The sequence below is a fragment of the Pseudonaja textilis genome, chromosome 16 (assembly GCF_049901715.1).
Source record: "Pseudonaja textilis isolate UNSWEBS1 chromosome 16, rPseTex1.2, whole genome shotgun sequence".
In the NCBI taxonomy this organism is placed as follows: Eukaryota; Metazoa; Chordata; class Lepidosauria; order Squamata; family Elapidae; genus Pseudonaja; species Pseudonaja textilis.
The window spans coordinates 5570919-5598849 of NC_142005.1; the positions used below are offsets into that span (position 1 = coordinate 5570919).

At 43.9% G+C, this 27931-nt stretch overlaps 1 protein-coding gene across 1 annotated transcript in view; it reads right to left on the reverse strand.

The window, feature by feature from the left end:
* Positions 1-2652: 2652 nt before the first annotated feature.
* CADM3 (cell adhesion molecule 3) overlaps positions 2653-27931 on the reverse strand; it is a 104482-nt gene continuing 79203 nt past the window's right edge. Inside the window, exons 2-9 of the mRNA XM_087913680.1 lie at positions 25893-26033; positions 21338-21490; positions 19683-19820; positions 17713-17883; positions 16128-16218; positions 14462-14631; positions 9718-9843; positions 2653-8794 (exon numbers count right to left, since the gene is read on the reverse strand). Of these exons, the coding sequence (XP_087769806.1) occupies positions 8676-8794; positions 9718-9843; positions 14462-14631; positions 16128-16218; positions 17713-17883; positions 19683-19820; positions 21338-21490; positions 25893-26033 (1109 nt within the window). The 3' untranslated portion in view covers positions 2653-8675. The remainder of the gene's footprint in view (positions 8795-9717; positions 9844-14461; positions 14632-16127; positions 16219-17712; positions 17884-19682; positions 19821-21337; positions 21491-25892; positions 26034-27931) is intronic.

A 27931-nucleotide genomic window follows, 5' to 3' on the forward strand; every position in this document is an offset into this window, starting at 1 on the left:
TCAGAGACATTGCTCCCTCTCAGTGGCAGATACAGCTAAAAGGGGGAGGTCTGGTAATATTGGAAGTAATATGAAGCAGGGAGGGGCATGATTAGAGATCCTTGGGAGGGGGGCAAATGTTGACCCCCTCCCAATAAAAAATGCAGGACCCAACAGCTCCCTTCCTGACCATGAGCACAGTTAATAGGTGGAACAAGTTGCCTGCAGAAGTTATAAATGTTCCATCACTGGAAGTTCTTAAGAAGAGACTGGACAGCCATTGGTCTGAAATGGTATACGGTTTCTTGCTTCAGCAGGGGGTTGGACTAGAAGACCTCCAAGGTCCCTTCCAACTCTATTCTGATTGATTGATTGAATCTCTGGGATCAGATCCCAAGATCTGAGGATCTGGACCATCCGTTGAGGGGATGTGAAGGAAGAAAGAGGAGGATGGAGGTGAAAAAAACCCACAACAGATGCACACTTAGCAAGCCCCACATGGCTGCAATAAATTATTCTTGTGAAAAAATGGAGGCCAGGAAGATAAATGAGCTGACACACAACTGGTTCTTGGAAGGCCCACAGGAGAGGAGAATGTTATCCTGGTGACAATTTAGAGAGGACAACTTACAGACTTGACGAAGGGGGGCGGGGAATGTTTTATAAAGTCCCCCTTCCCACTTCCTGGGGGTGAGTGGGTTTGCACGGTCTTTTTATTTTTCACAACTTTATGTGAGATGATCTCTCTTGCTCTCTAAGGGGAGAAGTGCAGTTGTGGTGGGTTTTTTTCCGCCAATAGGATGTTCAGAGCTAGACTTTTAAAAAGGCAAAAGGTCTGTGATCCTTTTAAAAGTGCAAGGATGTATGTGTTCCTTTTAAAAGTGCAAGGATGTATGTGTTCCTTTTAAAAGTGCAAGGATGTATGTGTTCCTTTTAAAAGTGCAAGTAACATTTCCCCCCTTTTAAATGATGTTAAATCGTTCATGTTTGTTATCTTTATCTCTGCAAGTGTTGTTTTGAGAAGACACAACATACAATCCCACACTCTGGATTGGCAAGGTGTTAAAACCAGACGGGCAGATTTGGCACCAACACAACGCCAATACAATTGCCTCAAATGAGCCACCCGCTTTTTGACATTTAACTCAGCCAAAAATTAACTAGGTTTATAGCCCTATGGACACATTCGATGTTGGAGAGTTCACTAATCTTCTGGTGAGAAGATCGGTGCGGAAGCTGGGTTTTAAAAACGTGGCGTTTTTCAAGATTGTGTTAGCAAGCGTCCGCTACTATGTATATGAGGATATACACAGTATATCTGTTCTTTATTAGAACAGGTATTTATGTATATCTGTTTTTTGAGTAGAGTTGGGTTTGTTTATTTTATTTATTTGAATTGGGTTTGTTTCCAATCTTTTGCTGATTGCACTATTTCAATAGAACATACGTAAGGAAGGGATTTTTTCCAGCTCGCTGAAAATGCAATTTATTTACGTTCCCCGGTGTTGTAACTGGATTTTGGAGTTCTCTGCCACTAAGATCGCCACGGCCGCAATGTTATTGGGATATTAGTTGCAGATCTGTTTTTGGTTTTTTTTTTTAAGTTATAGGATGACAAGCTTGGAAGATGCTACGGAGCTCAACAAACCCAAATGGTCAATAAATCTTTGCAGGTTTGTAATTTAACAGCTTGTCTCCCAGGAAAAATTCCGCATTGCAACGATATGTCAAAATGGAAACAGTCTCCTTTCCTTCTCTCAGGCTCAATTGATTCATTGCATCCATTCTGGCTTTCTTTCCGGATTGGTTCCTCACAGGGTTGTTGTGAGGGCGGAAGAAAGCAGGAGATTCCCCCAAGGAGAGGGTGGAACAGGCAAAGAATAAGTTAAAAAACATAAATAAAAGATGTTGATCCTGAGGACTAGAAGCATGGTTGGGCCTGCTTTGAGAGGGTTGAGAGTGCTTTGTCAGAAGTTGGAAGAAGGCGGAATCAAAGCGAGTAAGGGGCGGGGCCAGAATCCAAAGGGGGCGGGGTAAGAATCCAGTGGGCGGGCTCAAAACAAAACCAGGCGGGGCATAAAACGGATGGGGCACTCTCCTTTTTTATTCCTTTTATTCTTTTTTTTTTTCCCTCCTGCTTTTTATCCAGCTTTCCTTTAAATCTAGGCTGCTCTTGCCGATTTTCTGATTTTTGATTTCTCAAAACTGATTTCTTGCTGTTTTTATTTTTAAACTATGCAGTGAAATTAGAAGGAGGAGGTGGCAGGTCAAATCGCTCCTCCACTGCCCCGAAATTTCAAGGACCTGCAATTGCCCTTTGCATCAGAGACCAAAACGTACAAAACTCACTTTCCTTCCTTCGGTTCTGCTAATAAATACGGTGATTAAAAAAGCATTGAGAAACAGGCGTTCCCTTCCTTTCCTACAAAGATTTGATTTTTAAAAAAAATACGGTGTTTTTTCCTGCCATGAAAATCACCTTCTGAGAGGCCTGAAAATATGGCATGATCATTGTAAGAGAAATAATAATAATAATAATAATAATAATAATAATAATAATAATAATAATAATAATAGCAACAATAACACCATCAATAAAACAACAACCCGTTATGGCCACCCTGAATTATTATTATTATTTCATTTATCCATTATGCAACAGCGTTGATTATAAAAAAAAGCCATTTATTTCTTATAGAGAGAAGAAGAAAGGAATTCAGAAGGCCTCTTTGCTCTGCTCCAGAAATCAAATATTTACATGTCTGAAAAAAACCCCTCATGGTCCTAGTCCATATGAGGGCAATCCTTTGCATATCAGAAACAATTGGCGCAGTTTCTCTTTACAGATCCATTGCAAAGCTTTACAAAGGAAAGAAAGAAAGAAAAAGAAAAGAAGAGAAAGGAAGAAGAAAGGAAAGAAGGGAGGAAGAAAGAAGTAGATGGCAGCCCTATAGGAATTGTCTTTTTTTTTTCTTCTTTTAGCAAAAGCAACTGCCTGTTATTATTAAAACATCTCCTAACTGGCCAGGCCATGCAAGCATTAAAATCCATGCGCTTCAGTTGTTAAATGCCACACAGAGAGATGATCTCAGGCTGAACCTGTCTTTTTTGATGTGGGGAGGGCTGAGTCACCCAGGGAAAAACAGGGGAATAAAACAGGCCGTGAGTTTAAAAACCACAAAAGCAGCTGATCTGTTTGGAGAGAGCGATGTATTCCAGGCACAGCATTGTTGTCTGTCCCGGAGTCAGATTGGAAAATGAACCAACTCCGGATCATCAGAGAGGAAAACATCCACAAAGCAAGTAATTGTTGCATGCTGAAAGAGACATCTAGGCTTTTAAAACTGGCATTTGCCCCGCTGAGCCAAAACAACACCTCCAATTAGGACATCCCTCTCAGCGCTGCACAAAAAACACACATACACAACTAATCTTGGGTTTCTTTTTCCAGCAGACAAATATCTTGAAGACCTCTCCTTGTTGGCTTTCCTCGTATCGACGGAGACCTGGTGGGTTTGCACCGATGGATCATAAATCCCTTTGCTGGATCAGGGTAAAACTTTGGACCAGTATTTGTCCATCTTGGCAAGTTTAAAACAGGTGGACTTCAATTCCCAGAATACCCCAGCCAGCCATAGCTGGGGAATTCTGGGAGTTGAAGTCCACCCGTCTTAAATTTTCCAGGTGGAAATATACTGTGTTAGACACAACTTGTTCCCACCAATCTAGACAGCCATTCGTAGGGGATATCGCCACCCCGTATTGCCCCTTTCAAAGGACCGTGCTTTCAAAAATAGAAATCAAGTTTAATCCCCTTTGTTGAATTCATGCCACTGGAAAATCAGAATATTCAGGAAGCCGATGGCAATATGGATGGGATCTGAATCATTGCTTTGAAGTTCCAAAGAGGAAGGCTAGATTGGAAAAAAATCTAACCGGATTCCGACAAATCAAAATTTTCGATTTTCCAAATTATCTGAATGCAACCCACTGAATCCACTCGTGGGATTTCCTTGCATGGATTTATCCAATCTCACAGATGCAACATGGAGTTCAGCCCCAAGCTGCTTTTTCAAGAGGCCACTGGATTTTCTTGTTTTTTTTTTCTTTGAAGATGTTTCACCTCTCATTCAAGAAGCTTCTTCAGCTCTGACTGGACGGTGGGGAATGGAAGGATTTATACTCCTTGCAGGCAGCTGGTCATTTGCATCCTTTTAGAGTGTCGTTGAGGCCACTTGGAGGTTTATCTGTGTCCTCAGGGCCATCTGAATGATGCAAATTAATGGGAGCCTTCTTGGAACTGTTGAAAGGTTTTGTTGTAGACTGGAGATAGATGAGGTCATAGATTGATAGAGGATATTGTAGATCGGAGATAGATGATGTCGATAAGATGATGTTGCACCACTCAGGTGAGCCTGCTGACACAGATATACCTCCCAGTGACCTTAATGACCTGCTAAAAGGATGCAAACGACCAGCTGCCTGCAAGGAGTATAAATCCATCCATCCTCCACCATCCAGTCAGAGCTGAAGAAACTTCTTGGATGAGAAGCAAAACATCTTCAAAGGAAAAAACAACAACCAGAAAGTCCGGCTGCCTCTTGAAAAAGCACGTTTGGGACAACCTGGATGACGGAGAATCTCCACAGACATGGAGTAACCCCAGGAGATAAGTCTTAAGGAGGCCTTTCATGAGTCCCTCACAAACCATATGAGTTGGTGGTTTTTCCTTAGACGTGTGGTAGGGGACTCCATCCGCCACCCAGCGGTCGTTCCTTTTATTGGCCTCAGATCACACGCTGAGAAATTTCAAATCAACGACCGGATGAAACAAATCCAGCTTATTCATAAAGTTCTAGCTATCTACAGTATCAGCTGTATAGAAAGTCAGGCTCTTAAGATCTCAGTTGCCAGAAAACCATGCACAGATACAGATTGGGATGTCCTGAAAAGTTGGGTGGCTTTTGGGAGGACCCAGAAATGCAAACTCTCCCCAGAAATGGGGAGGATTTTGTTCTCTGTCTGTATACCCATCCTAAAAACTAAAACATCGTAGACAAAAATAAAACGAAACAAAAAAGTCGTATAAACTCACAAAGCTAAGGCAACAGAGTTACCCACCCCAGACTGGATGTTAAAACGCGAAAAGTCCACCCTTTTTGTTTCATGCAAAAATGTTCAAGTTCACGTCGCTTTAGTTCATGCAAAGATCCACCACGTTTCTAGCCCTCACTGAGGTGTTGGTGAAAACTTTTGAAAACACTGGCGGTAGCCACGGGACCCCCTCCCTTTTATGATAAAGTGGTGCTTTCCTTTTTTTAAAATACGTTGTTACGAAAGTTTACAATTTTGTCGTTGCCATCGGCTGGGGGAAGCTGACGACTTTCCGGGCCTGATTTTTCACCCCCTTCCTCCCCGCCAAAAATCACACCGATTTCCTTGATCGCAAGTAGACTTTTTAAAGTTTCTCCTTCCGGGATCCCCTTGTGAGACTGAGACAACGGGATTCGCAACAAAGGTGAGTAAAAAAGTGAGTTTGCCAAATGACACCGTTTCTGGTGCAGGTGAAAGAAAAAAAGGGGGTTTGCTTGTAATTGTGTTCAAAAAGGGGGAGGATGGCTGAGATCCAAGACCACCCCCCATCTTATAGTCAAGCAGTAAACAACAGGGGTTTACGGCGGAGGCGGTTGCTTTCAAGAACCCTGTTGGTCCAACTCTCCCCGTCACCGGACGTGTTTGGAGGTTGGAGTTTGCCATCTTGGGATGCTCCCCGCAAAGTCCTTTCTCATCTCTACAGCAAGGAAGACACAGAAGGGTGTGACACCCTTGTAAACTGACACAGTGTGGCTCACAACTGAGGAAGATCCTGGTTGGGGGGGGCAGTCTTTTCCACCCCCCCCTTTTAAAACACCCGTGTCCACCATCATCCCCACCTCCCATGGTTGGAAAGCTTCGACGACACCCAACCACAACTGTCACAACATATATATAATTTTTTTTTGTTTGTTTTTGCCATGGGTTTGGGTAGGGACTTGAATTGGGAAGCTGGCGCCCCTCGGTAACACAGACCACAAAACAACATTCTTCTCTTGGACAAAGAGAGAAACGAAACGAGACTGAAGGATAAAATCAGTTCGCATGGACTGTCCCTCTGGCACAGACCTTTCCCCATTCTTCCCCCGGGGATCTGGGACCGACACAAAGTAAGCGGATCTGAGCACGGACACCCCACCGCCCCGATTCTTCCAAATCACGAGAACCCAAGTAAGAGATATCAATTCTTCAACACTGAGAGGACTTGGGCCACCGGTGTTCTCGTTTGGCCAAACGAAGGGTCTGATTTACGGGGACCGATCATTCTGAATCAAGGAAACTCAAGAAACTGGTCCCAATTTGTCAGAACGAAAAGGATCCAGAGTCAGTTGGTCCAACTTGGTCTGAATTCTGGATCCAAATAATTGATGCTCCAAATCAAGATGTAATTGGTCCTTGTTTGTCCAAATCAAGGAGGATCTGGATTACTTTGCACCCTTTTTTTCCCTGAATCAAGAAAATTCGTGAAACTAGTACCAATTGGTCTGAATGAAAAGGACCCAACCAAGTTAGTTACCACTTTGTCCAACTCTTGGATCCAAATAACTGATACACCCAATCAAGAAAGACTCATGTAATTGGTCCTCATTTCTCCAAATCAAGGAGGATCTGAGTTAAACTTTGACACCTACTTTTTTCCGAATCAAAGGAATTCAGGTAACGAGTGCCAATTTGTCCGAAGGAAAAAGGACCTAAATCACTGGTACCAATTCGTCCAGATCATTGGGCCTGAGAAATGGACTCCCCTAATGATTCAGAATTAAGAGGATTTAAATAACTCGTACCAATTTGTCCAAACCAAGAATCCAAATCACTAAGATTAATTTTTTTCACATCCCTGAATCAAGAGGATTGAAGTAACTAGTACCGATTTGTTTGTGGAAGCTTTAAGGAATCAAGAAGACTTCAAAAACAGAGACCATTCCTTTGTACTCAGGAGCATCCAAGAAACAAAAAGATTCTTCGAACACCAAGGGAATTATTTGCGTCCCACAGAACCCTTGACCTTCTCAAATATATCTTACTTGGTTCCTCGGTTCAACCATCTCAAAGCTTTTGGTCCTTCATCCCATCCAAGATCTGATTTGCGGGAGAAATTTTAAACATTTCTCACTGGGAGGAAGGGCCCACATCGCACCTGTTTGGGGTGGGTGGGGGTTATTCCCCGAGTCGTGTATGCGAACCCCTCAATTTATTTATTTATGTATTTTTGCACGAGCTGATTTTATCCCGGAGGCCGTAGCCCACAACGAGGACCCTCCTAAAGAACGCAGAGACAGACCCATTCAATCCCTCAAACGCAACCCCCAACCCGACCATCAAGACATGCCTACAACAGAAAGGGACGAGAACAGAGATTTCAAAAAAAGGGAGGGGGGGAAGAAGAGGGAAGGGAGAGATACCCCGCACCTCCAAACCAACAGCCCTGAAAACAAGCCAAAAGGAAGGAAGGAAGGAAATGGGAAGGAAGGAAGGAAGGAAGGAAGGAAGGAAGGAAGGAAGGAAGGAAGGAAGGAAATGGGAAGAAGGAAGGAAATGGGGAGGAAGGAAGGAAATGGGAAGAAGGAAGGAAATGGGAAGAATGAATTAAGGAAGGAAATGGGAAGAAGGAAAGAAATTGGAAGAAGGAAGGAAGGAAATGGGAAGAAGGAAGGAATGAAATGGGAAGAAGGAAGGAATGAAATGGGAAGAAGGAAAGAAATTGGAAGTAGGAAGGAAATGGGAAGAAGGAAGGAAGGAAATGGGAAGAAGGAAGGAAATGGGAAGAAGGAAGGAAGGAAGGAAATGGGAAGAAGGAAGGAAGGAAATGGGAAGAAGGAAGGAAATGGAAAGAAGGAAGGAAGGAAATGGGAAGAAGGAAATGGGAAGAAGGAAGAAAATGGGAAGAAGGAAGGAAATGGGAAGAAGGAAGGAAGGAAGGAAGGAAATGGGAAGAAGGAAGGAAATTGGAAGGAGGGAAGCAGGAAGGAGGAAGGAAGTGGGAGGAAGAAAGGAAGGGAAGGAGGAAGGAAATGGGAGGGAGGGGAGGGAGGGAAGCCGGATGGGAGGAAGTGGGAGGAAGGAAGGAAGGAAGGAGAAAGGGAAGGAAGGTAGCATCATCACTCACTCTTCAGCTCTGTGTGTTTAGTGTGAGCTTGGCAGCCGCAGGTATGTAGATACAAGCAAGCAGGAAAAGCTGCGGGGGGGGGGGGTCTTTTGTTGGTTTCCAAGGATTCCCAATGTTCATATATGGGGGAGGGAGTTTTCCCCCCCCACCTTCTCCCATGTGGTTGCAATGTTTTATACAAGTTCAAGAAGCATCATGAGCCAGCGGATGTTTTCATGCCCCCTTCTTCCTCTCTCTTTCTCTCCTTCTCCGTCTGTGGTCAATCTCGGCCCTGCCTTTCTACTACTGTCCCTCTGTTCTTTCCGTCCAAATTCCTTCCCGGGCACGAGAGAAACGCCGTAGACATAGTGGGTGGGTGGGTTCCGTTGTCATCCGATGGTTGAGGTCGGGGTCCAATTGGCCACTGCAACTTCTTCCTTTTTTCCCCTCCTCCTCCTCCTCCTCCTCCTCTTCCTCCCCCCCTGCTGCCCTGCCACCGTGCCCCACCCTTCCCCTCTTAGATAAAATATTCCTTCTTGTCGTCCCCGCCTGGTTGACCTCCCTCTGCGTTGATGATGGCCGTGTCGGCGTCTGGGGCGTCGTCGGAGCCTTTGGCCTCGTGGGTCAGGTAGGTACCTGTGTGGGGAGGGAGGGAGGGAGGGAAAGATGGGGATAGAGAAGAAAGGAAGGAGAAGAGAAGGGAGGGAGGGAGGAAGAGGAAGGAAGGTTAAAGGGAGAGAAGGAAGGATAGAGGAGAAAGGAAGGAAAATAGAAGGGAGGGAGGAAGGAAGATGATAAGGAAGGAAGATAGGTTAAAGGCAGGGAAGGAAGGGTGGTGATAGAGAAGAGGAAGGAAAAGAAAAGGGAAGGAGGAAGATGATACGGAAGGAAGGAAGGAAGGAAGGAAGGAAGGAAGGAAGGAAGGAAGGAAGGAAGGAAGAAGAGAGAGGGGGAGGAAAGGAAGGAAGGGTGTTGACAGAGAAGGAAGGAAGGAAAAGAAAAGGGAGGGAGGGAGAAAGATGATACAGGGGGAAGGAAGGAAGGTAGGAAGGAAGGAGAAAGGGAGGGAAGGAAGGAAGAGTGATGATAGAGAAGGAAGGAAAATATAAGGGAGAGAGGGAGAGAAGAAGGAAGGAAAGGGAGAGAGAGAGAGAGAAAGAGAGAAGGAAGTGAGGGAAGGAAGAAGACGAAGGAGAGTTATTTGGCTTAATTCCTAAGCAAAAAGGACACAAATTATTGCAGATCTTCCTTCTACGGGCTGATAAAAAGGAGCGGCCTTGGAAGCTCCAAGTTATTCCTACGTCTTTGGCCCAAATGTGGCCATAAGTGGAAGGACCGGCCATCCGTGTCTTTTTTCCATTGCTACTGTAACTTCGAACCATGGCTAAATGAGCGGCCGTACGTTGAGGGACTAAGTTGTACACCTCCAATCTGGGCTTCTGAAGTCAACGGGGCTTCTGAAGGAACCGCTAAGGCCCAGGGCAGTGGAACTTCAAGACACCTGAAGATGGGGCGAGAGGGACCGAAGGGACGGGAGGGGAGGGGGGCTGGCCCCTTACCTTTGTGCCGAATCAAGTAGTGTCCCAGAACGATGAGGAGGATGAGGAGGAAGAAGATGACAAAGGCTACGATGCCCCCAACAATGGCGTGATAGCTGTCCCTCTGCGGTGTCATGGGGCTAGCATCTATCCGGGTAGAAACAGGATGTGAGACTCAGTGGCCAAACCAAAGTGAAAATAGAAAATAGATGAGTAGAGTAGAGTAGGGTAGAGTAGAGTAGAGTAGAGTAGAGTAGAGTAAAGGGTAGAGGAGTGTAAAGTAGAACAGAGCAGAGTGGAATGGAATAGAATAGAACAGAATAAGAAAGAATAATAGAATAGAACAGAAAAGAAAAGAATAACAGAACAGAACAGAAAGAATAAGAGAACAGAACAGAAAAGAATAACAGAACAGAACAGAAAGAATAGAATAGAATACAACAGAAATAGAACAGAAAAGAAAAGAATAACAGAACAGAAAGAATAATAGAATAGAACATAACAGGAAAAAATAACAGAACAGAACAGAATAATAGAACAGAACAGAACAAAACAAAACAGAAAGAATAGAACAGAACAGAAATAATAATAGAATAGAACAAAACAAAATAATAGAACAGAACAAAACAGAAAGAATAATAGAACAGAAACGAAGAGAACAGAATAATAGAACAGAACAGAAAGAATAGAACAGAACAGAAAAGAAAATAATAGAACAGAACAATAGAACAGAACAGAAGAATTATGACCATTTTCAAGGTCTTGGCCAAGATGAAATGTAAATCAGATACTTTTGGATTTTCTATATTCCTTTCCTGACTGTAGAGAGCTAAAATAGCTTTTTGAGGATTTCAATTTAATTTCCTCTCAAGTTTCTGGGTGCCATAAAAGTTGCTAACCAGGACAAATATGGATGTGTCCTGCCTTCGTTGTATCCACCAGGACCGCCTGGTGGGCTAATCTTCATAACAAAATTAGGACCTTTATTAGATTGCTCTGGATTAATTTTTAATGACTCTGGTATTGTCTGAAGTTAATTTTTAATGGTGTGTATTGGGGTTAATGACCTTCCCAAGCTGGCTGGTTTTCGGCCTGTCCCTCTGTTGCAGGAAACTAGACTTCAGGCATTGGCCATAAGTAAAAGAATTAGTCAAGGCTGACATTTTCCTCACACTTTTCATTTGCACAACCCTCCTTGGAGGTAGATGAAAAGAGTTGGCACAGGATTAGGAACTTTAGGATGGAGGATTAAGGGCTGCCCCAAAGACGAGGGGATCAAATTATTCTCCAAAGCACCCGAAGGCAGGACAAGAAGCAACGGATAGAAACTCATCCAGGAGAGAAGCAACCTAGAACTAAGAAGAAACTTCCTGACAGTGAGAACAATTAACCAGTGGAACAACTCGCCACCAGAAGTTATGAATGCTCCATCACTGGAGGTTTTAAAGAAGAGATTGGACAGGCATTTGTCTGGAATGGTCTAGGGTTTCCTGCCTCAGCAGCGGGTTGGACTAAGGGACGTGGTGGCTCAGGGGCTAAGACGCTGAGCTTGACGATCAGAAAGGCTGGCAGTTCGGCGGTTTGAATCCCTAGCGCCGTGTCATGGAGTGAGCTCCCGCTCCTTGTCCCAGCTTCTGCCAACATGGCAGTTCGAAAGCACGTAAAAAAAAATGCAAGTAGAAAAATAGGGATCCCTTTGGTGGGAAGGGAACAGCGTTCCACGCGCCTTCGGCGTTTAGTCCTGCCGGCTACATGACCACGGAGACGTTTTCAGACAGCGCTGGCTCTTCGGTTTTGCAACGGAGATGAGCCCCGCCCCCTAGAGCTGGAAACGACTAGCATGGATGTGCGAGGGGAACCTTTACTTTTACTTTTTAGAGGGTTGGACTAGAAGACCTTCAAAGTCCCTTCCAACTCAGTTATGGCCATGCTAGTGCCATGACGTCAAGTTGTGCCCAAGACGTAGCTTCCTTTTAAACCCACCCGGGTTTTCCCAATTCTATCCTGCCAGGGAGCCAAGCAGAACTAGAAACTAAAAGTCAACCTTCTTAATTTTCTATATTTCCCACAGGTTTTCTCCATCTGTGCTTCAGATTCTGCAAAAAAAAGGGGAATTTGAACACGTTTGCTGTCACTCAAAAGCGCTCTCTCTGATATGGGTGAAATATTACACTGGGTTTCTCCCACACACACCCGGTATTCAGCCTTCATCACATCAGCCCCAGGGCAGGGGATTCAGCATTTTTTTTTAAAAAAAAAAGGAACAGAAGCTTTTTGATGTACACAAAATTTCCTTTTTGACCACTTCTGCTCTGGACATCTCTGCCACAGGGACAGCAATTCTGACAAAGAGTTGTTAAATTCAGATTCTAGTGATATCTGCAAGTCCCTCTAGATTTTATTTCAACCTTTGCTGACTTCATGAATTATCCAGGTAAACTCTTGACAGCAGTCATTTTCTAAATCTTTCATTCTGGGATGTATTTTCCAGTTTCCCAGTCTTGGCCATCTCTCATCAAAAAAAAAAAAAAGTCATTTCCAATCATGCATAACTTTTGTTAGACCAGTCAAGATCTATCAGATGTTCCACAAAGGGTTGGATTTGTCAAACGGTGTTCCACTTATAGTATTTTTAAACTTGAAGCCCAGAGAAACATCCTGGCAGAAGTTTTTAACAGATTAACAGAGTTGGAAGGGACCTTGTAGGTCATCAAGTCCAACCCCCTAACTAAAGCAGGAGACCCTACACCATTTCTGTCCAGTCTTGAAAGCTTCCAGGGATGAAGCTCCCACAACTTCTGAAGGCAACTTCTGTTCCATGGGTTGATTGTTCTCCCTGTCAGGAAATTCCTCCTGATTTCCAGGTTGAATCTCTCCTTGTCCAGTTTCCATTCATTATTCCTTGTCTGGTGCTTTGGAAAACAGCTTGACCGTGAAGTCAACAAGACATAAAATGGTCTCAAAGGAGATATTTCAAGTTCCCTTCTTTGATACTTCAGCACCACGGACTGAGGTCTTTGCTAACTTTGGAGACTTAATCTGGCAGTCATCAAAGGCATAAACATAAGCAATCATCATCTTCTGTTAATGATCCCATAATCCTTTGTGGGGTGGAGTCTGGGCAACTGAGTGTTTAATGGCCGGATGCCCTTCCTATTGCCAACATGGAGTTTTGGCACCCGGCCATTAAACAGCAGATATAAACAGCAGATATATTCTCATCGTGCTCAGAGGGGGAAATATCTGCCTCTACCTAGGATCGAACTCACAACCTCCTGATTATGAGGGGAGAGCTTCACCCCAGGCCACACTCAAGATGAGAGGCACCCCTCAAATAAGTAACATGCAGTGAGGTGTGAAATTGTCCCCAAATTGTGGTCAATTTGGAAAGCCCAGTTGAAGAACAGTCCGGATTATTTTATTAACTTGATTGCTTTATTTCAAGAAGGTCTTTTAGGAAATTTGTCAGGCCTGCCCCAGCCAAGTCCTTAGGAAAGAGAGAGAGACCCCCAACTCCATTTGGTTAAAGTGGTAGGTTCTCTTAGTAAGGATTATGTCAACTCATAAAATGGATCCTGAGGACCAATGAAAGTCAGCCAAAGAGTTTGACTTAAAAATCTGAAAATGACAATTCAGTACCAAGCATTTCTGAAACACCAATATCGGAGTCTTGGTCACTGGGCCAAGCCAACCAGCTTAGAATCCATGAAATAAAAACCCAAATGGGTTTTTGACTTCAGTCTGAGGAGAACTAGGTAGAAATTTAATCTCGGCCATGATGGAACTGGGTTCACACTCATTATTTTTTGGCAAAAAGTAACCCAATAGGGCTGTTGTAACGGGAAAATTGGAGGAAGAGGCACAATGTCTATGGTCTTGAGTTCCAGGAAGAAAATCAGGATGCAAACTGAAGAAATGGACGAGGGGGGGTTGGACTAGATGACCTCTAAGGTCCGTTCCAATTCTGTTAATCAGTTAAATCAAGGAGAGAACCCCAATGTAGAATTTTCCTGACAATTAGAAAAATACACCAGTGGAACGACTTGCCTCAAGAACTTGTGCTCCAACACTGGAGGTTTCTGAACACGAGATTGGATAGTCATTTGGCCAGAATGGTGTAGGGCCGTGGGGAGAACCTATGGCACGTATGCCACAGGTGACATGTAGAGCCATTTGTGCTGGCACTCAAGTTTGCAGGCAAACTCATCTCACTGCGCATGTGCGCACCTCACAGCTGATTTTTGGCTGGTTTGAGGCCTTTTCCGGCCTCCCAAAGGCTTGAGGAAGGCTTCTGCAGGTTTCTGCAGGACGAAAATTAGGCCTGTTTCATCACTTCCGGTATTTTTGGAAAAAACAGGAAGTGACAAAACAGAGCTAGTTTTCGGCCCACAAAGCTTGCAGAGGCCTGCAGAAACCTTCCTCAAGCCCTTTGGGAGGCTGAAAAAGGCCTCGAACCGGCCCAAAATCAGCTGTGAGGCGCAGTGCAGGTGAGGGCAGGGGTGTGTGTGGATGGGATGGTGCGTGCATGCGTAGGGGGCGTGGGGGAGGGACGTGCATTGCCTTCTGGATGCTGGCATGCGAGCGCAAGCATGCAAGCGCGCCCACAATTTTGGGCACAGGAGCCCATAAAGGTTAGCCACCACTGGTGTAGGGTTCTCCTGCTTGAGCAGGGGGGGTTGGACTAGAAGACCTCCAAGGTCCCTTCCAACAACTGCTATCCTGTTAGTAAGTCCACTTAGCAGAGGGCTTAGAAGACACGTCTTACCGCTGACGGAGAGGGTGTATCTTGCAATGGAGTTGCCCATAAGATTGGAAGCATAGCAAATATAAGTCCCACTGTCGCTTTTGTTTAAGTTGGGGAAGGAGAGGATGTTGTCTTGAGCGTCCAACAACGGGGTGTCGACACCGTCCTTCTCCCACTTGTAATCCTGAGGGCTGTAAAGGAAGGAAAGAAGAGAGACCTCAATGGGTCAACGGATCAAAGAGAATGGGAGGCTCTGTCCTCACTTAACAACCATTTTAGGGCCTATAAAGCGGGACTCTCCAAGGACGCGGTGGCCTAGAGGCAGAGCTCTCACCTCACAATCAGGAGGCTGTGAGTTCGATCCTAGATAGAGGCAGATTTCTCTCTCTCTCTCTCTCTGGGCACGATGAGAATATTGTCTGCTGAACAAAACTCCGCATTGGCGACCAGGAAAGGCATCCGGCCATTCAAACACTCTGCTAGCTCCATCCAAGTTACCCAGACTCCACCCCGCAAGGGATTGTGGGGGGTTGTTAAATGAAGATCAAAGCAGGACTTCTCCAACCTTGGCAACTTTTAAGACTTGCGGATTTCAACTCCTAGATGGCTGAGGAATTCTGGGAGTTGAAGTCCACAAAGTGTTAAAGTCGCCAAGGTTGGAGACTCCCTGCTGTCAAGCACCCCCTGGTGGTCATACGTGGTTCTGCTGCCCTCTGTGGTCATGTGACTTTATACAAAGTTCTGCAGTCACATGACCACTATCCGCAAAGTTTTCACCCTGTTTCCAGTAGAAAAGCACACGTTCAAATGAAATGGGCTGCTGAATGACCGCACGGCGTTCACTCAACGCCTACTGTGAAAACAAATCCAGAAATTCACTTGCTGTCATGTGATTATATTGAGCTTGATTGCGGCCATAAATTGAGGATTATTTTTATCTATCATTTCAATTTCTATAGTTACCCCTTGGTACCTGAAAAACTGAAAAATATTAAAAGAAACAGTAAGAATAAAGAATGAAAAGGAGCACAAACTGATTGGGGTTTTTTTTAATGACCCCATAATCCCTTGAGGGGCGGAGTCTAGGCAACTAAATGGAGCTAAGTATTTACTGGCCGGATGCTCTTCCTGTCGCCAATGCGGAGTCATAAGTCAGCAGATATAATCTCAACGTGTCCAGAGAGAGAAATACCTGTCTCTACCTAGGCTCGAACTCACAGCCTCCTGATTGCGAGGCGAGAGCCCCCCTTCTAGGCCGCCGCACCACTCTGATCCCATGATCCACTTAAAATTTAACCTTTATCGGCATTTCCGTCCACCGCCCCTTCCAAAATACACCTGCATCTGTTTTCTTGGCTTCTTGGGTGTATTTCATTTTATTTATTTCATTTGATTTTATTTTTGCCGCTGCAGGACATTTATTCGATCGTAAGCCATTTATTTTATTATTTTTGCAGGGCTTTGAAAACACACACACACCCAAAAGACACAGAGTATGTAGGCAGCTGAAAAATAAAACAGCACCCTTGCGAACAACAGATACGCCTGTGCTATTTGCACCCCAGCAAAACACAAGCTACAATTCTGTAGGGAAAGGACGAAAAAAAAAAAGAGAGAGAGAGAGAGCCAAAAGGACACTATCGGTTACAAATCTGACTTCCTGAAGATCTCAGGATCCAAAACTCACATTGGATTCCCTTCTCCTTTGCAGTGCAGCACCAAATTGTCGCCTTCTTGTGGGTGTTCCGGTCTGGGCTCAATTTTTGCCGTTGGTTTGTCTGAGGAGAAGACGACCAAAGGAGAAAAATAGAGGAAAAACAGTTAAGCAAGAATTGCCAAATTTTTTACAGGTTGGATCCTCGATTTACAGCCACCATGGACCCCCCCAAATTTCTGTTGTTAAGTGAGACATTTGTTAAGGGAGGTTTGCCTCATTTTATGACCTTGTTTTAAGTGAACCACCGCAGTCAATGAGTTAGTAAACTGGTTGTGAAGTGAACCTGGCTGCCCCACGGACTTTGCTTATCCGAAGGTCGCAAAAAGGGACAGAGCAACGGTCATAAGTATGAGCCAGTTGCCAAGCATCGGGAAGTTTGAATCGCATGACCATGGAGATGCATCAAAGGTCGTAACTGTGAAAAACGGTCCTAAAAGTCACTTTTTTTGGGGTGCCGTTGCAACTTTGAACGGTGACTAAATGAACTATTGTAAGTCGAGGACTACCTGTATTCTGGATGGACAACAATTGGTTCACTATAATTCTTTACTGGGGTCTCCAGAGATCCAGAGATGCATCGCTCTGTTTTGCCTCAGAGCCTTCCTTGGGATTCCAGATGCTTCCTCCTCTTTCTCTCTTGAACTTTTAAAATATATATATTTTTTTAATTTTTAAAAAATTAAACCTGCAATGGCAGGCTGACACTTTGCTACAAAGCAAAGCGACCTGATTCTCTCGTCATTTTTATTTCAAGAAGGCCTTTTAGGAAATTTGTCAGCCCTGCCGCAGCTAGCTCCTCAGGAAAGAGAGACCCCCGACTCCAGTTGAAGCGATAGGTTCTCTTACTAAGGATTATGTCGACTCATAAAATATTTCTATGGTCTTTTTAGAGTTGCCAACGAAAAGGGAGGGGGAAGCAGTGCGGCAGCTTGCAAAACCGAAAGTGCATTCCATCAATGTTTTCAAAGATAGTAACTAGGTGACTGAAGTTTCTGCCGCGCAAAATTCTAACTGGAGAGCATGATTCTTGGCTATGGAGGCGTCCCATTGGAGAATATGAATTACGATACACCCAGGGGGTGGGGGAAAAAAATAGAGTCAAGGGTGACAATGAACGATGCGTCTCAGAGTTGGCTGCACCCAGGCAGTGCCAGACATGTTAACTCTCAATAAATCCTTTTGAAGTTTTGGAAGTTTGGCTCGAGACTCGGGATTTAATTGGGGGGAACTGCCGGAATCCTGACAGATTACCGGTTGCAGCAGAAGGAAGGCAAGATCTGAGCTTTCCATGCAAAGCATCACAAGTTTCCCCCTTCTTACACACACACACACACACACACACACACACACACACACACCGGCACCCTTTCCTCATCTCTACCCTCAACATGTCAATTGCCTCCTTCCTCTCCCCGCTCCTCCCTCCTCCCTTTCAGGACGCCAGTAATTAAAAATGGGGTGGGAGGAACTCTGGGAGTCGAAGTCCACCTATATCTGTAAGTGACCAAGATTGAACTGTCATAATTCTGCAAGGTTTTCGAAATAAGTCACATACAAAAGACAGAGAGGCGCTGCAAAGCCGATTTCCCGGAGATCTGCATAGAGGCGTGATCGACTGTGCATGTAACGTTTGCACCATCGTCCTCTTTGCTGACTGTAATTTCTATGTGGCTGCTGACCGTGAAGGTTTTTCCGTTGGCATCTTTGGAGATGTCCGACGACTGGCCTGTTTGGGAGAGAGAGAGAGAGAGAGAGAGAGAAACAAACTGAGATTGGTGGTCTAGCAAAAGGAGAGAAGGGAGGGGGATGACTTACAAACACAGCCTTTAAGATTCCGGATCGCAATATGCTTAGGGGATAGTTTTTGACCTAGAAAGTTCAACTCACCAGTCAAGAATCCCATCTATATTATCCTGTTTTATTTTTTTGGGGGAGCTTTTGCCACCTTTGCACTACTTGGGGGGCTGCCACAAGGAAGAAGGGGCTCAAATTATTCTCCAAAGCACCAGAGAGCAAGGCAAGAAACAATGGTGGAAGCTAATCAAGGAAAGATTCAACCTAGAACTAAGGAGAAATTTCCTAACAATGAGAAGAAGTAACCAGTGGAACAACTTGCCACCAGAAATCATGGGCACTCTATCACTGGGGGCTTTTAAGAAGAGACCGGACAGCCGCTTATCTGAAATATTATAGGCTCTCCTGCTTGAGCCAGGGGCTGGACTAGAAGACCTCCAAGGTCCCTTCCAGCTCATTCATTCTATAAATAAATTTCAAGATTACAGTCTAGAAAGACACAGCATTAAAGGAAAGGCGGAGAGAGAGGGGGAAGGAAAAAGGAAGGCAGAGGGAAAAGGCAACAGAGACAACTCCATTTTGAAATTCTGTGTTTGTGTAAATGCTTTATTAGAAGAATGCAAGGGTCTTATAAGAATATGAATAAAAATTAAGTAATGGGAGGAAACTTCAAAATTACGTGGTTGTATACTGGCGTGTAATTTGCTTCTACCTTAGAGGTAATTCAGTTAAAGAGCTCTTGGCCACAAGTCACTGTAGGTTAAGGGTCACAAGTTTAATAGGCTTTAAAGAAAGGTGGCGCTAAACCAGAAAGGAAAACTGGCACCTGTGCCTCCATGTTCCCAGTGCAGTCTATCTGCAAATTGTTGTTGTTCTTATTTGCAAAGTCGTGTCCGACCCATTGCAACCCCATGGACAACGTTCCTCCAGGCCTTCCTGTCCTCCACCATCTTCTGGAGTCCATTGAAGCTCACGCCAACTGCTTCAGGGATTCCCTCCAGCCATCTCCTTCTCTGTCGTCCCCTTCTTCTTCTTTCCCTCCATCGTTCCCAGCATTCGGCTCTTCTCCAGCGAGTCCTTCCTTCTCATGTGTTGGCCAAAGTCTTTGAGTTTCCTCTCCAGGATCCGGCCTTCTGAAGAGCAGTCAGGGTGGATCTCCTCTAGGACTGACCGGTTGGATGGCCTTGCAGTCCGAGGGACTCGCAGGAGCCTCCTCCAGCCCCAGAGTTCAAAGGCCTCCATTCTTTGGCGCTCAGCCTTCCTTACGGTCCAACTTTCCCAGCCATACATTGCCACTGGGGGAACCACAGCTTGACTCTACGCCCCTTTGTTGGCAGGGGGATTTGTCTCTGCTTTTGAGTAGGCCGTCTGGATTTGCCATAGCTTTCCTCCCCAGGAGCAAGCACCTTTTAATTCCTTGCCTGCAGTCCCCATCTGCAGTGGAGCCCAGGAAGAAAAAATCTGTCACTACCTCCATTTCTTCCTCATCTATTGGCCAGGAATTGAGAGGGATGGATGCCACGATCTTAATTTTTTTTTTTAATGTTGAGCTTCAAGCCAACTTTTGCACTCTTCTTCTTCACCTGTATCAGCGCACTCTATCTGTGAATACTGACTGGTAAAGGTATCGCTCTCCGTTTTATGAATATTTCATAAGCAGACGGGAAACAAAGTAGGCGGCCCAAACTAACATCCTTCTTAGGTTCTTAAAACAGTATGCTGGCAACTTACCTGTCAAGTGTTTGTCACCCTTTTTCCATCTGAGATAAGCTGCTGGCTTACTGCCAGAAGAGACACATGTCAACGCAGCCACGTCTCCTTCCCTAAGAGGGCCTGAGTAACCAGAGATTTGGGGTTTCTGTGGGATTCCTGAAAGAAAAGAGGACAATGAGGACTAGCGACTTAAAAGGATCCCGGAGAAGATGCACTTGGGAGCTTTTGTTCCCAGAAAGGATAACATGCCTCTAAAATTTGGAGCGAAATTATAGCCCTGCGCTAGGACGACATCTCCCCTGCCTCGTTGATTAAAGATGTCACAATTGTTGCTTCTTCTTTGACAATAATTGTGTGTCATGCCCCTGTCAGAATCTAATTCAGAGGGGGAGGCTGAGCAGCTGACAGGGAGTAGCTGTGGAAGAAACTGGAGAAGGGCAAAGTCTGACTGGGCAGAGCAGCGGGGAGGTAGAACAAGGGAGAGGGAATTCAGAGGAAGACCCAGGCCCACCCGCTCTTCATCCTAGGGCACGCAGGGAGGAATGGGAGAGGGAGCAATGTGAGTGGCATGGCTTACGGGGGAGGAAACGGCCCTGATTCCCTTCATTAGCTGCAGCTGGGAACACAGTGTTTAAAAAGGGAAGTTGCGCACAGGAAACTGTTGGAAACAAATCGTGAATTAGCTGGTATCGTTGAGGCTTATCTGGGTTCCTGGCATCTTCCCAACTGTGTGTGTTTGGCTGGCCTTTCAAGCCTGCAATTCCTTCTCCTGCCCTGTCAAGTTAATTGCTGCAGTGTGGTTTGTTTGGATTTTTATTTACAGTTTATATGTACTTTGTTTTTGGACTGAATTTCCTCCACTTAAAGATTGCTCCTGGGAGAGTTTTTGTCCAGCCTGAAGGTAACCTGGACAGTGGGGGCAAAGTTGGAGATAATTAAAGGGACTCTTCTTGCTTATTTGACTGTGTTGCCTTTGTGCCACGCCCCTTTGGGTCAACACGTTGTGTGTTTGGGATGTACAAAACAGTTGTTCCATTCCTGAAATATTTCATTTTCCCCTGGGCATTTGCAACTCGTATGCCCATGTCCAGAAGCCGACAGGCAGTTTTCGACTGATACAATCATTCATTTAGTGACTGGAGTTACAATGACACTGAAGAAAGGGGGCTGTTCTGACCCGTTTTCACACTGAGCGACCATCGCAGCATCCCCGGGGGGTCACATGATCAAAATTCAGACACTCGGCAACTGGCTTGTACTTATGACTGTTGCAGCATCTCCAGAAAATCACGCGATCTTCTGTTTGGGACCTTCCAACAAGCAAAGACAACGGGGGAGCTGGATTCACTTAACGACCATGTTGCTAACTGAACAGCTGCATGATTCGCTTAGTCGCCGTGGCGAGAAAGGCCGTACGGCGAGGCAAAGCTCGCTCCGCAACTGTACTCGCTTAGCAACAGAAAATTTGCCTGTGGTTGCGAGTCGAGGACTGCCTGCCTTTCCAAGGCAGATGGAAATTCCGGGCTCGGTTGTGGTTGGGAGTCCAAGGCGGGAGGCGACCGGGGTATTCCAGACGGAGCCCGCGTGCCCTCAACCTCTTGGGAAGACTGAAGTATCCTGGGAACAGCCCCTCCCATTTGGGACACGGCTCGCCACTGACCCCTTTGCCTCACCCAAGACGGTGACCATGGCTTTCGCAGTCCGTACGGGCCGGGTGAATATCGTGCAGGTATATTCTCCCTCATCAGCCAGAGTGGTGTTGTCGATGCTTATGCTCAGCTCGTTGGCCGTCGAGTTCTCCAGCTGGATTCGGAGGTCTCGCAACGCTAGGAGGCGGAAGGAAGGCGAGTTAGAGAAGGGTCAGAGAGGGTCACCTTAGGTATATCTCTCTCTCTTTCTTTCTCTCTCTCTCTGTCTCTCTGTCTAATTCATATAGCCCATCTCATCAAAAACAATCTTCCTTCCTTCCTTCCTTCCTTCCTTCCTTCCTTCCTTCCTATCTATCTCTCTAATTTATATAGCCCATGTCATCAAAATCAATCTTCCTTCCTTCCTTCTGTCCTTCCTATCTCTATCTCTCTCATTTATATAGCCCATCTTATCGAAATCAATCTTCCTACCTCTCTCTCTATCTCTCTGTTCTCTATCTCTCTAATTTATATAGCCCATCTCATCAAAATCAATCTTCCTTCCTTCCTTCCTTCCTTCCTTCCTTCCTTCCTTCCTTCCTTCCTTCCTTCCTATCTCTATCTCTATATCTCTATCTCTCTATTTCTCTATCTGTCTAATTTATATAGCCCATCTCATCAAAAGCAATCTTCCTTCCTTCCTTCCTTCCTTCCTTCCTTCCTTCCTTCCTTCCTTCCTTCCTTCCTTCCTTCCTTCCTCCCTCCCTCCCTATCTATCTATCTATCTACCTACCTATCTACCTACCTATCTATTTTATATAGCCCATCTCACCAAAAGCAATCTTTCTTCCTTCCTTCCTTCCTTCCTTCCTTCCTTCCTTCCTTCCTTCCTTCCTTCCTTCCTTCCTTCCTTCCTTCCTTCCTTCCTTCCCTCCCACCCTCCACTCATCTCTGTCTGTCTGTCTATCTACCTACCTACCTACCTTCCTATCTAATTTATACGGTCCATCTCACTGAAAACAACTCTGGGTGGCATACAACAGTGAATAAATACATAAAATCAGTTATTATTTGTTATAAAAGACTAAAAGAAACCACACAGAACAAAACAAGGACATTTGTTACTGTCTTCAACAGCTTGAAAAAGTTTAGATTCTTTTCCTATCCTGGAAAAATGTACAGGTCAAGATTGTAAACCTCAACTGAAATATAAAATCAGGGAAAGCTCTAAAATATATAGATTTCCTTTTAAACATTTAAGCAGTGTTTACCAACTTTAAGAGGACTTCAATTCCCAGAGTTCTCCCAGTCACTATATTGGAGTGGCAAAGCTTTGGATGACCACTAGAGGGCAGCAAAGAGATGTGAATCTCCTTGCTGCCATCTAGTGGTCATTTCAGTGGTGATGAGTGGGATTCCCAGAATTCCCATGGCTGGCTGGGGAATTCTGGGAGTTGAAGTCCGCTCGTCTTAAAGTTGCTAAGGTGGAGAAACAGATGCTCCAGAGAGTTTCACACTGGTAATTACAGGGAATCAGGAAGAATGCTGTACTTGTGGCATTAAAAAAAATACATGCTGGATGGAATTGCACGTTCCATTTGAATGCTTGAAGTCTGTGTTTAGGGGACATTTGGCAGCCAAGGAATCAGGAAGAGATTGCAAATTGTTCAGAGCCACCTGTATTTGTGTGAATTCCAGACCAAAATACTACAGACTCTTTCTGTGTGACACTTCTTTAGGAGACAGGCTGTTGCAAATGGCCTTTCTGCTAACATTCATCTTCACACCTTCAAATAAATAAATAAAAGTTGGAAGTAGCGAGCCACGGCTTCAGTGAACTGCTACAACATCATCTGTGGCTGCAGACGGAAGGAAACAAAAAGACTAAATTTAAAGAAAAATAAAAACCAAACTTCTCCCCACCTTGCAAATCAAAACAAAAAAAAAACGAGCGATCCACACCGTTGTAAATACTATTAAAAAACAGTGTGACATGACATGACATCCTTGGAATTTACCGTATGAAAATCAATAGACTTTCCCCCTTGGATTTATAGGGCTGGGGCATTAATCAATAAATCATAGATCACATTCAGATAACATCTCAGCAATTCAACAAATTAAGAGCAGCAAGTGTTTCTCTCAATGCCAAGCCTGCAGCAAAATCATCGGTTTGGGAATTCTTGCATAGAGTAGGCCTTGTTTGAGAACGCAAGAAGAAAAAAAAGTTTAATCTGTTTAACTTTGGGCGTATACATATCATGGCTTCAAGTCTGTATCTTACTTGTCATGCATAATAAGAATGGAATGGAATAGGGTAGGATAGAAAAGGAAAGAAGAGAAGAGAAATTATAGAATGGAATGGAATAATGAATAGAATAAGAATAGAACAGAATTAAGAATGAAAGAATAGAACTAAGAATGAAAGAATAGAATAGAATAGAAAAGAAATGGAAAGAAGAGAAGAGAAATTATAGAATGGAATGGAATAATGAATAGAATAAGAATAGAACAGAATTAAGAATGAAAGAATAGAACTAAGAATGAAAGAATAGAAAAGAAATGGAAAGAAGAGAAGAGAAGAGAAATTATAGAATGGAATGGAATAATGAATAGAATAAGAATAGAATAGAATTAAGAATGAAAGAATAGAACTAAGAATGAAAGAATAGAAAAGAATAGAAAAGAAATGGAAAGAAGAGAAGAGAAATTATAGAATGGAATGGAATAATGAATAGAATAAGAATAGAACAGAATTAAGAATGAAAGAAGAGAACTAAGAATGAAAGAATAGAAAAGAAATGGAAAGAAGAGAAGAGAAGAGAAATTATAGAATGGAATGGAATAATGAATAGAATAAGAATAGAATAGAATTAAGAATGAAAGAATAGAACTAAGAATGAAAGAATAGAAAAGAATAGAAAAGAAATGGAAAGAAGAGAAGAGAAGAGAAATTATAGAATGGAATGGAATAATGAATAGAATAAGAATAGAACAGAATTAAGAATGAAAGAATAGAACTAAGAATGAAAGAATAGAAAAGAAATGGAAAGAAGAGAAGAGAAATTATAGAATGGAATGGAATAATGAATAGAATAAGAATAGAACAGAATTAAGAATGAAAGAATAGAACTAAGAATGAAAGAATAGAAAAGAATAGAAAAGAAATGGAAAGAAGAGAAGAGAAGAGAAATTATAGAATGGAATGGAATAATGAATAGAATAAGAATAGAACAGAATTAAGAATGAAAGAATAGAACTAAGAATGAAAGAATAGAAAAGAAATGGAAAGAAGAAGAAGAGAGAAATTATAGAATGGAATGGAATAATGAATAGAATAAGAATAGAACAGAATTAAGAATGAAAGAATAGAATTAAGAATGAAAGAATAGAAAAGAATAGAAAAGAAATGGAAAGAAGAGAAGAAGGAAATTATAGAATGGAATGGAATAATGAATAGAATAAGAATAGAACAGAATTAAGAATGAAAGAATAGAACTAAGAATGAAAGAAGAGAATAGAAAAGAAATGGAAAGAAGAGAAGAGAAATTATAGAATGGAATGGAATAATGAATAGAATAGAATAGATTGAAACAGAATAAATAAAGAATAGAATAAGAATAGAATAGAATCAAGAATGAAAGAATAGAATTAAGAATGAAAGAATAGAACTAAGAATGAAAGAATAGAATAGATTAGAATACAATACAATACAAAAATATAGATTTTTTTTCTATTGCTCAAGCCATTTGAGATAAATGGTTTTCCGGTCAATCAGATATGCATGATCCAAAATAACTCATTTTCAGTTTAGAGCAAAAACAACAGCCTCAACTCTCCAAGATTTTTAAAGTGCCCTATTTGGGCTTTTTTTAAAGCAAATCGTTTTGCCTTTTTTAACACCGATTTTCAAGTGTGGCCTTTCGAATGTGTTAGTCATGCCTGGTTAGTGAGAAGGAGGAGGATGCTGAAAATATATAGATTACATCAACAATAAAGATGTATTGTGTTTGTAGCATATTAATAGCTTCGAGGTTAGGGAAAAAAATCACCCCTAATATTCTCCTTGAGGAGGGGAAAAAAATAATTTTTTTGCTGGTCGTTTGGAGGCAATTTCGAATCGCCGCCGGTGAGCAAGGAAAACAGACATCTTTAAGGTTTGTAGATGGTCCCTTATCTCCTTTACCCAGGTGGGAGGAATCCCCATTGAAGCAAAGGCTTGGTTTCCTTTTATTTGACAAGAGTCGAGGTTCTTGGAGAGGCCTCTGGATTTTTACCTTCCTCTCCATGACGTCAAGAGGGGGCTTGGAAGGCGGATTTGGACGCCGAAAAGACGACAGGTTGCAAGCGCCAGAAACTATAACGCGCGACAAAACAGAAGCTTGGTTTGCAAAACCCGGTTCCAAATTGAACCGGAGGGATTTGGCCGGAGGCTAATTGCATTTGTTATTGGCGGCTCTGACAGTCTACGGCGTTTTCCCCGTCGTTGGGATTTAAGGATAAACCACAGTAAATAAATTTGGGGATTGTCACTGGCAGCAGCCACAGCTGTCGGCCTCCTGCCTCTGGGCCGGAAGAGGGAAAATGCTGCAGGAGCTACCTCGTTTTTCTCCAAAGTAGAGCGTCTGCTGAGCAGGATTGGACCACTGGAGCGAGGAATCTTCTGGATCTTCTACCTTGCAGGAAAGGATGACTTTTGAACCCGCCACCACGACTTCATCGGAGGTCACCGGCTGGCTTCCTGTTTAAAAAATAAATATATCTATATCTATATATCTCTATATATATCTATAAAAGCGAAATATGCCACTCACGCATCGTCACAAAATCTCCAGCACCATAAAGCCTTCAAACTTGAAACTTGGCACCTAAGTTCCTCTTGGCTCCTAGGGGCTCACTAAGAAAGGATTCTTCGAAAAGACCCTCAGAGCATTTAGAGTATTTCATATATTATTATTATTATTATTAACACGCTCTGATGCTAAGGAGTTCTAATCCCTCTCCCCACCTGAAAAGAAATCTTTTCCAAATGCAAAACACAAGCAGAGGAGTTTCGGTTTTAGTTTCACAGCAACCAAGCAGCTTTAGTACAGAACAGTTGAGCTAAGCCACGCCCAGGCTCCTTGCTGTCTCCTCCTTGCTCACACAGCAAATATTGTTTCAGTTTCCAAACAGCCATCAACTCTCTCACACACTGACAGGACGCTAGTCAGATGAATACCGATGGATGCTGGTAGGCAGAGGCACAATTCTCCCCTCGTATTCCTCCCCCAAAACTAAGCCCGACCACAAAGTTTTGTAGGTATCGAGCTAGTAAATAAATACATGGAGGCAGAGATGATGAGCCGACTTTAAGGGAGTCATCGAAAGCTCCTTACACCCCAACCCTTGAAACCCACTCAGTTTTGGCCAGCAGGGGGGAGTGCCGGCCTCTCTTTTTTTCCTCTTTTTGATATCTCGAGGACTAGAAGCTTAGGTCCGCTGTGGATGCTTAGCCACGGATCCTTTTCGTCCCGTTTCCCGGAGCTGTTGGACTGGCTAAGGAAAGCAAAGGAACTCAAGACTCTCTTGGCAGCACCAGCAAAAAAAACCCCTAAGCATTTCGTTCACACACACACACACACACTCCTCCAAAAATGCTGGGGGTGTCTTCCATTTCAGCACATTCTGCACCGCCTAGTTAATCCAGGAAAGGCAGGTCATGACCCCCCGCCACCGCCAGTTCCTCTCCATCCACAAACATCTCTTGGCCGGGTTCCCAAACCCAGAGCTTCTGCTGTTGCTGCCCCCCACCCCACCCCCCACCCCCAACAAACAACAACCAGCCCCTTGTCTGCCCCCCCGTGTGTTTCTATTCAGAGGCAGCCCTTTGGAAACAGCCACACAGCGAAGCTTCCAACACTTCACATGATGTGGCTGGCTAGCCAAGGAATTTAGCCAAGTGGGCGCGATCGGGCTTGGTCCCAATGGCTAAATTGGATTTCAGAAGCCCCCCCGTTGGGCATGGTGGAAGGGTCCCAAGGCTGGCAGAGAGGAGGGGAAAGAGTGTCTTTCCACAGCAAGAACTGGGGGTGTCCCCCCCCCCCGATTTCTCCTGTGCACCCCGCTCTAAGCAATGCTCAAAGAAACCTTGCTTGTAGCCAGAGATAAAGCCAGATTCAGATGCCAAGCTGAATTCAGAAACAACGGCTACCAAACCTGCCTTCCATGGAGGACCTGTATACTGCAGGGGTCAAAAAGAGGGCTGTGAAAATATTGGCAGATTCCTCACATCCTGGATATAAACTGTTTCAACTCCCACCCTCAAAACGATGCTATAGAGCCCTGCACACCAGAACAACTAGACACAAGGGGAGTTTTTTTCCCCCAAATGCCATCACTCTGCTAAACAAATAATTCCCTCAACACTGCAACTATTTACAAAGTCTGCACTACTATTACTGTTAAATCTTGTCATCACTCCTTATCACCCATCCCCTCCCACTTGTGACTGTATGGCTTTAACTTTGCCGCTTGTATCCTTATGATTTATATGGACTCTTTCCTAGTATGATTTGATTGCTTATTGTACCCTATGACAATAATTAATTGTTGTACCCGATGATTCTTGACTCTGGACGAATGTCTCTTTTCTTTTAT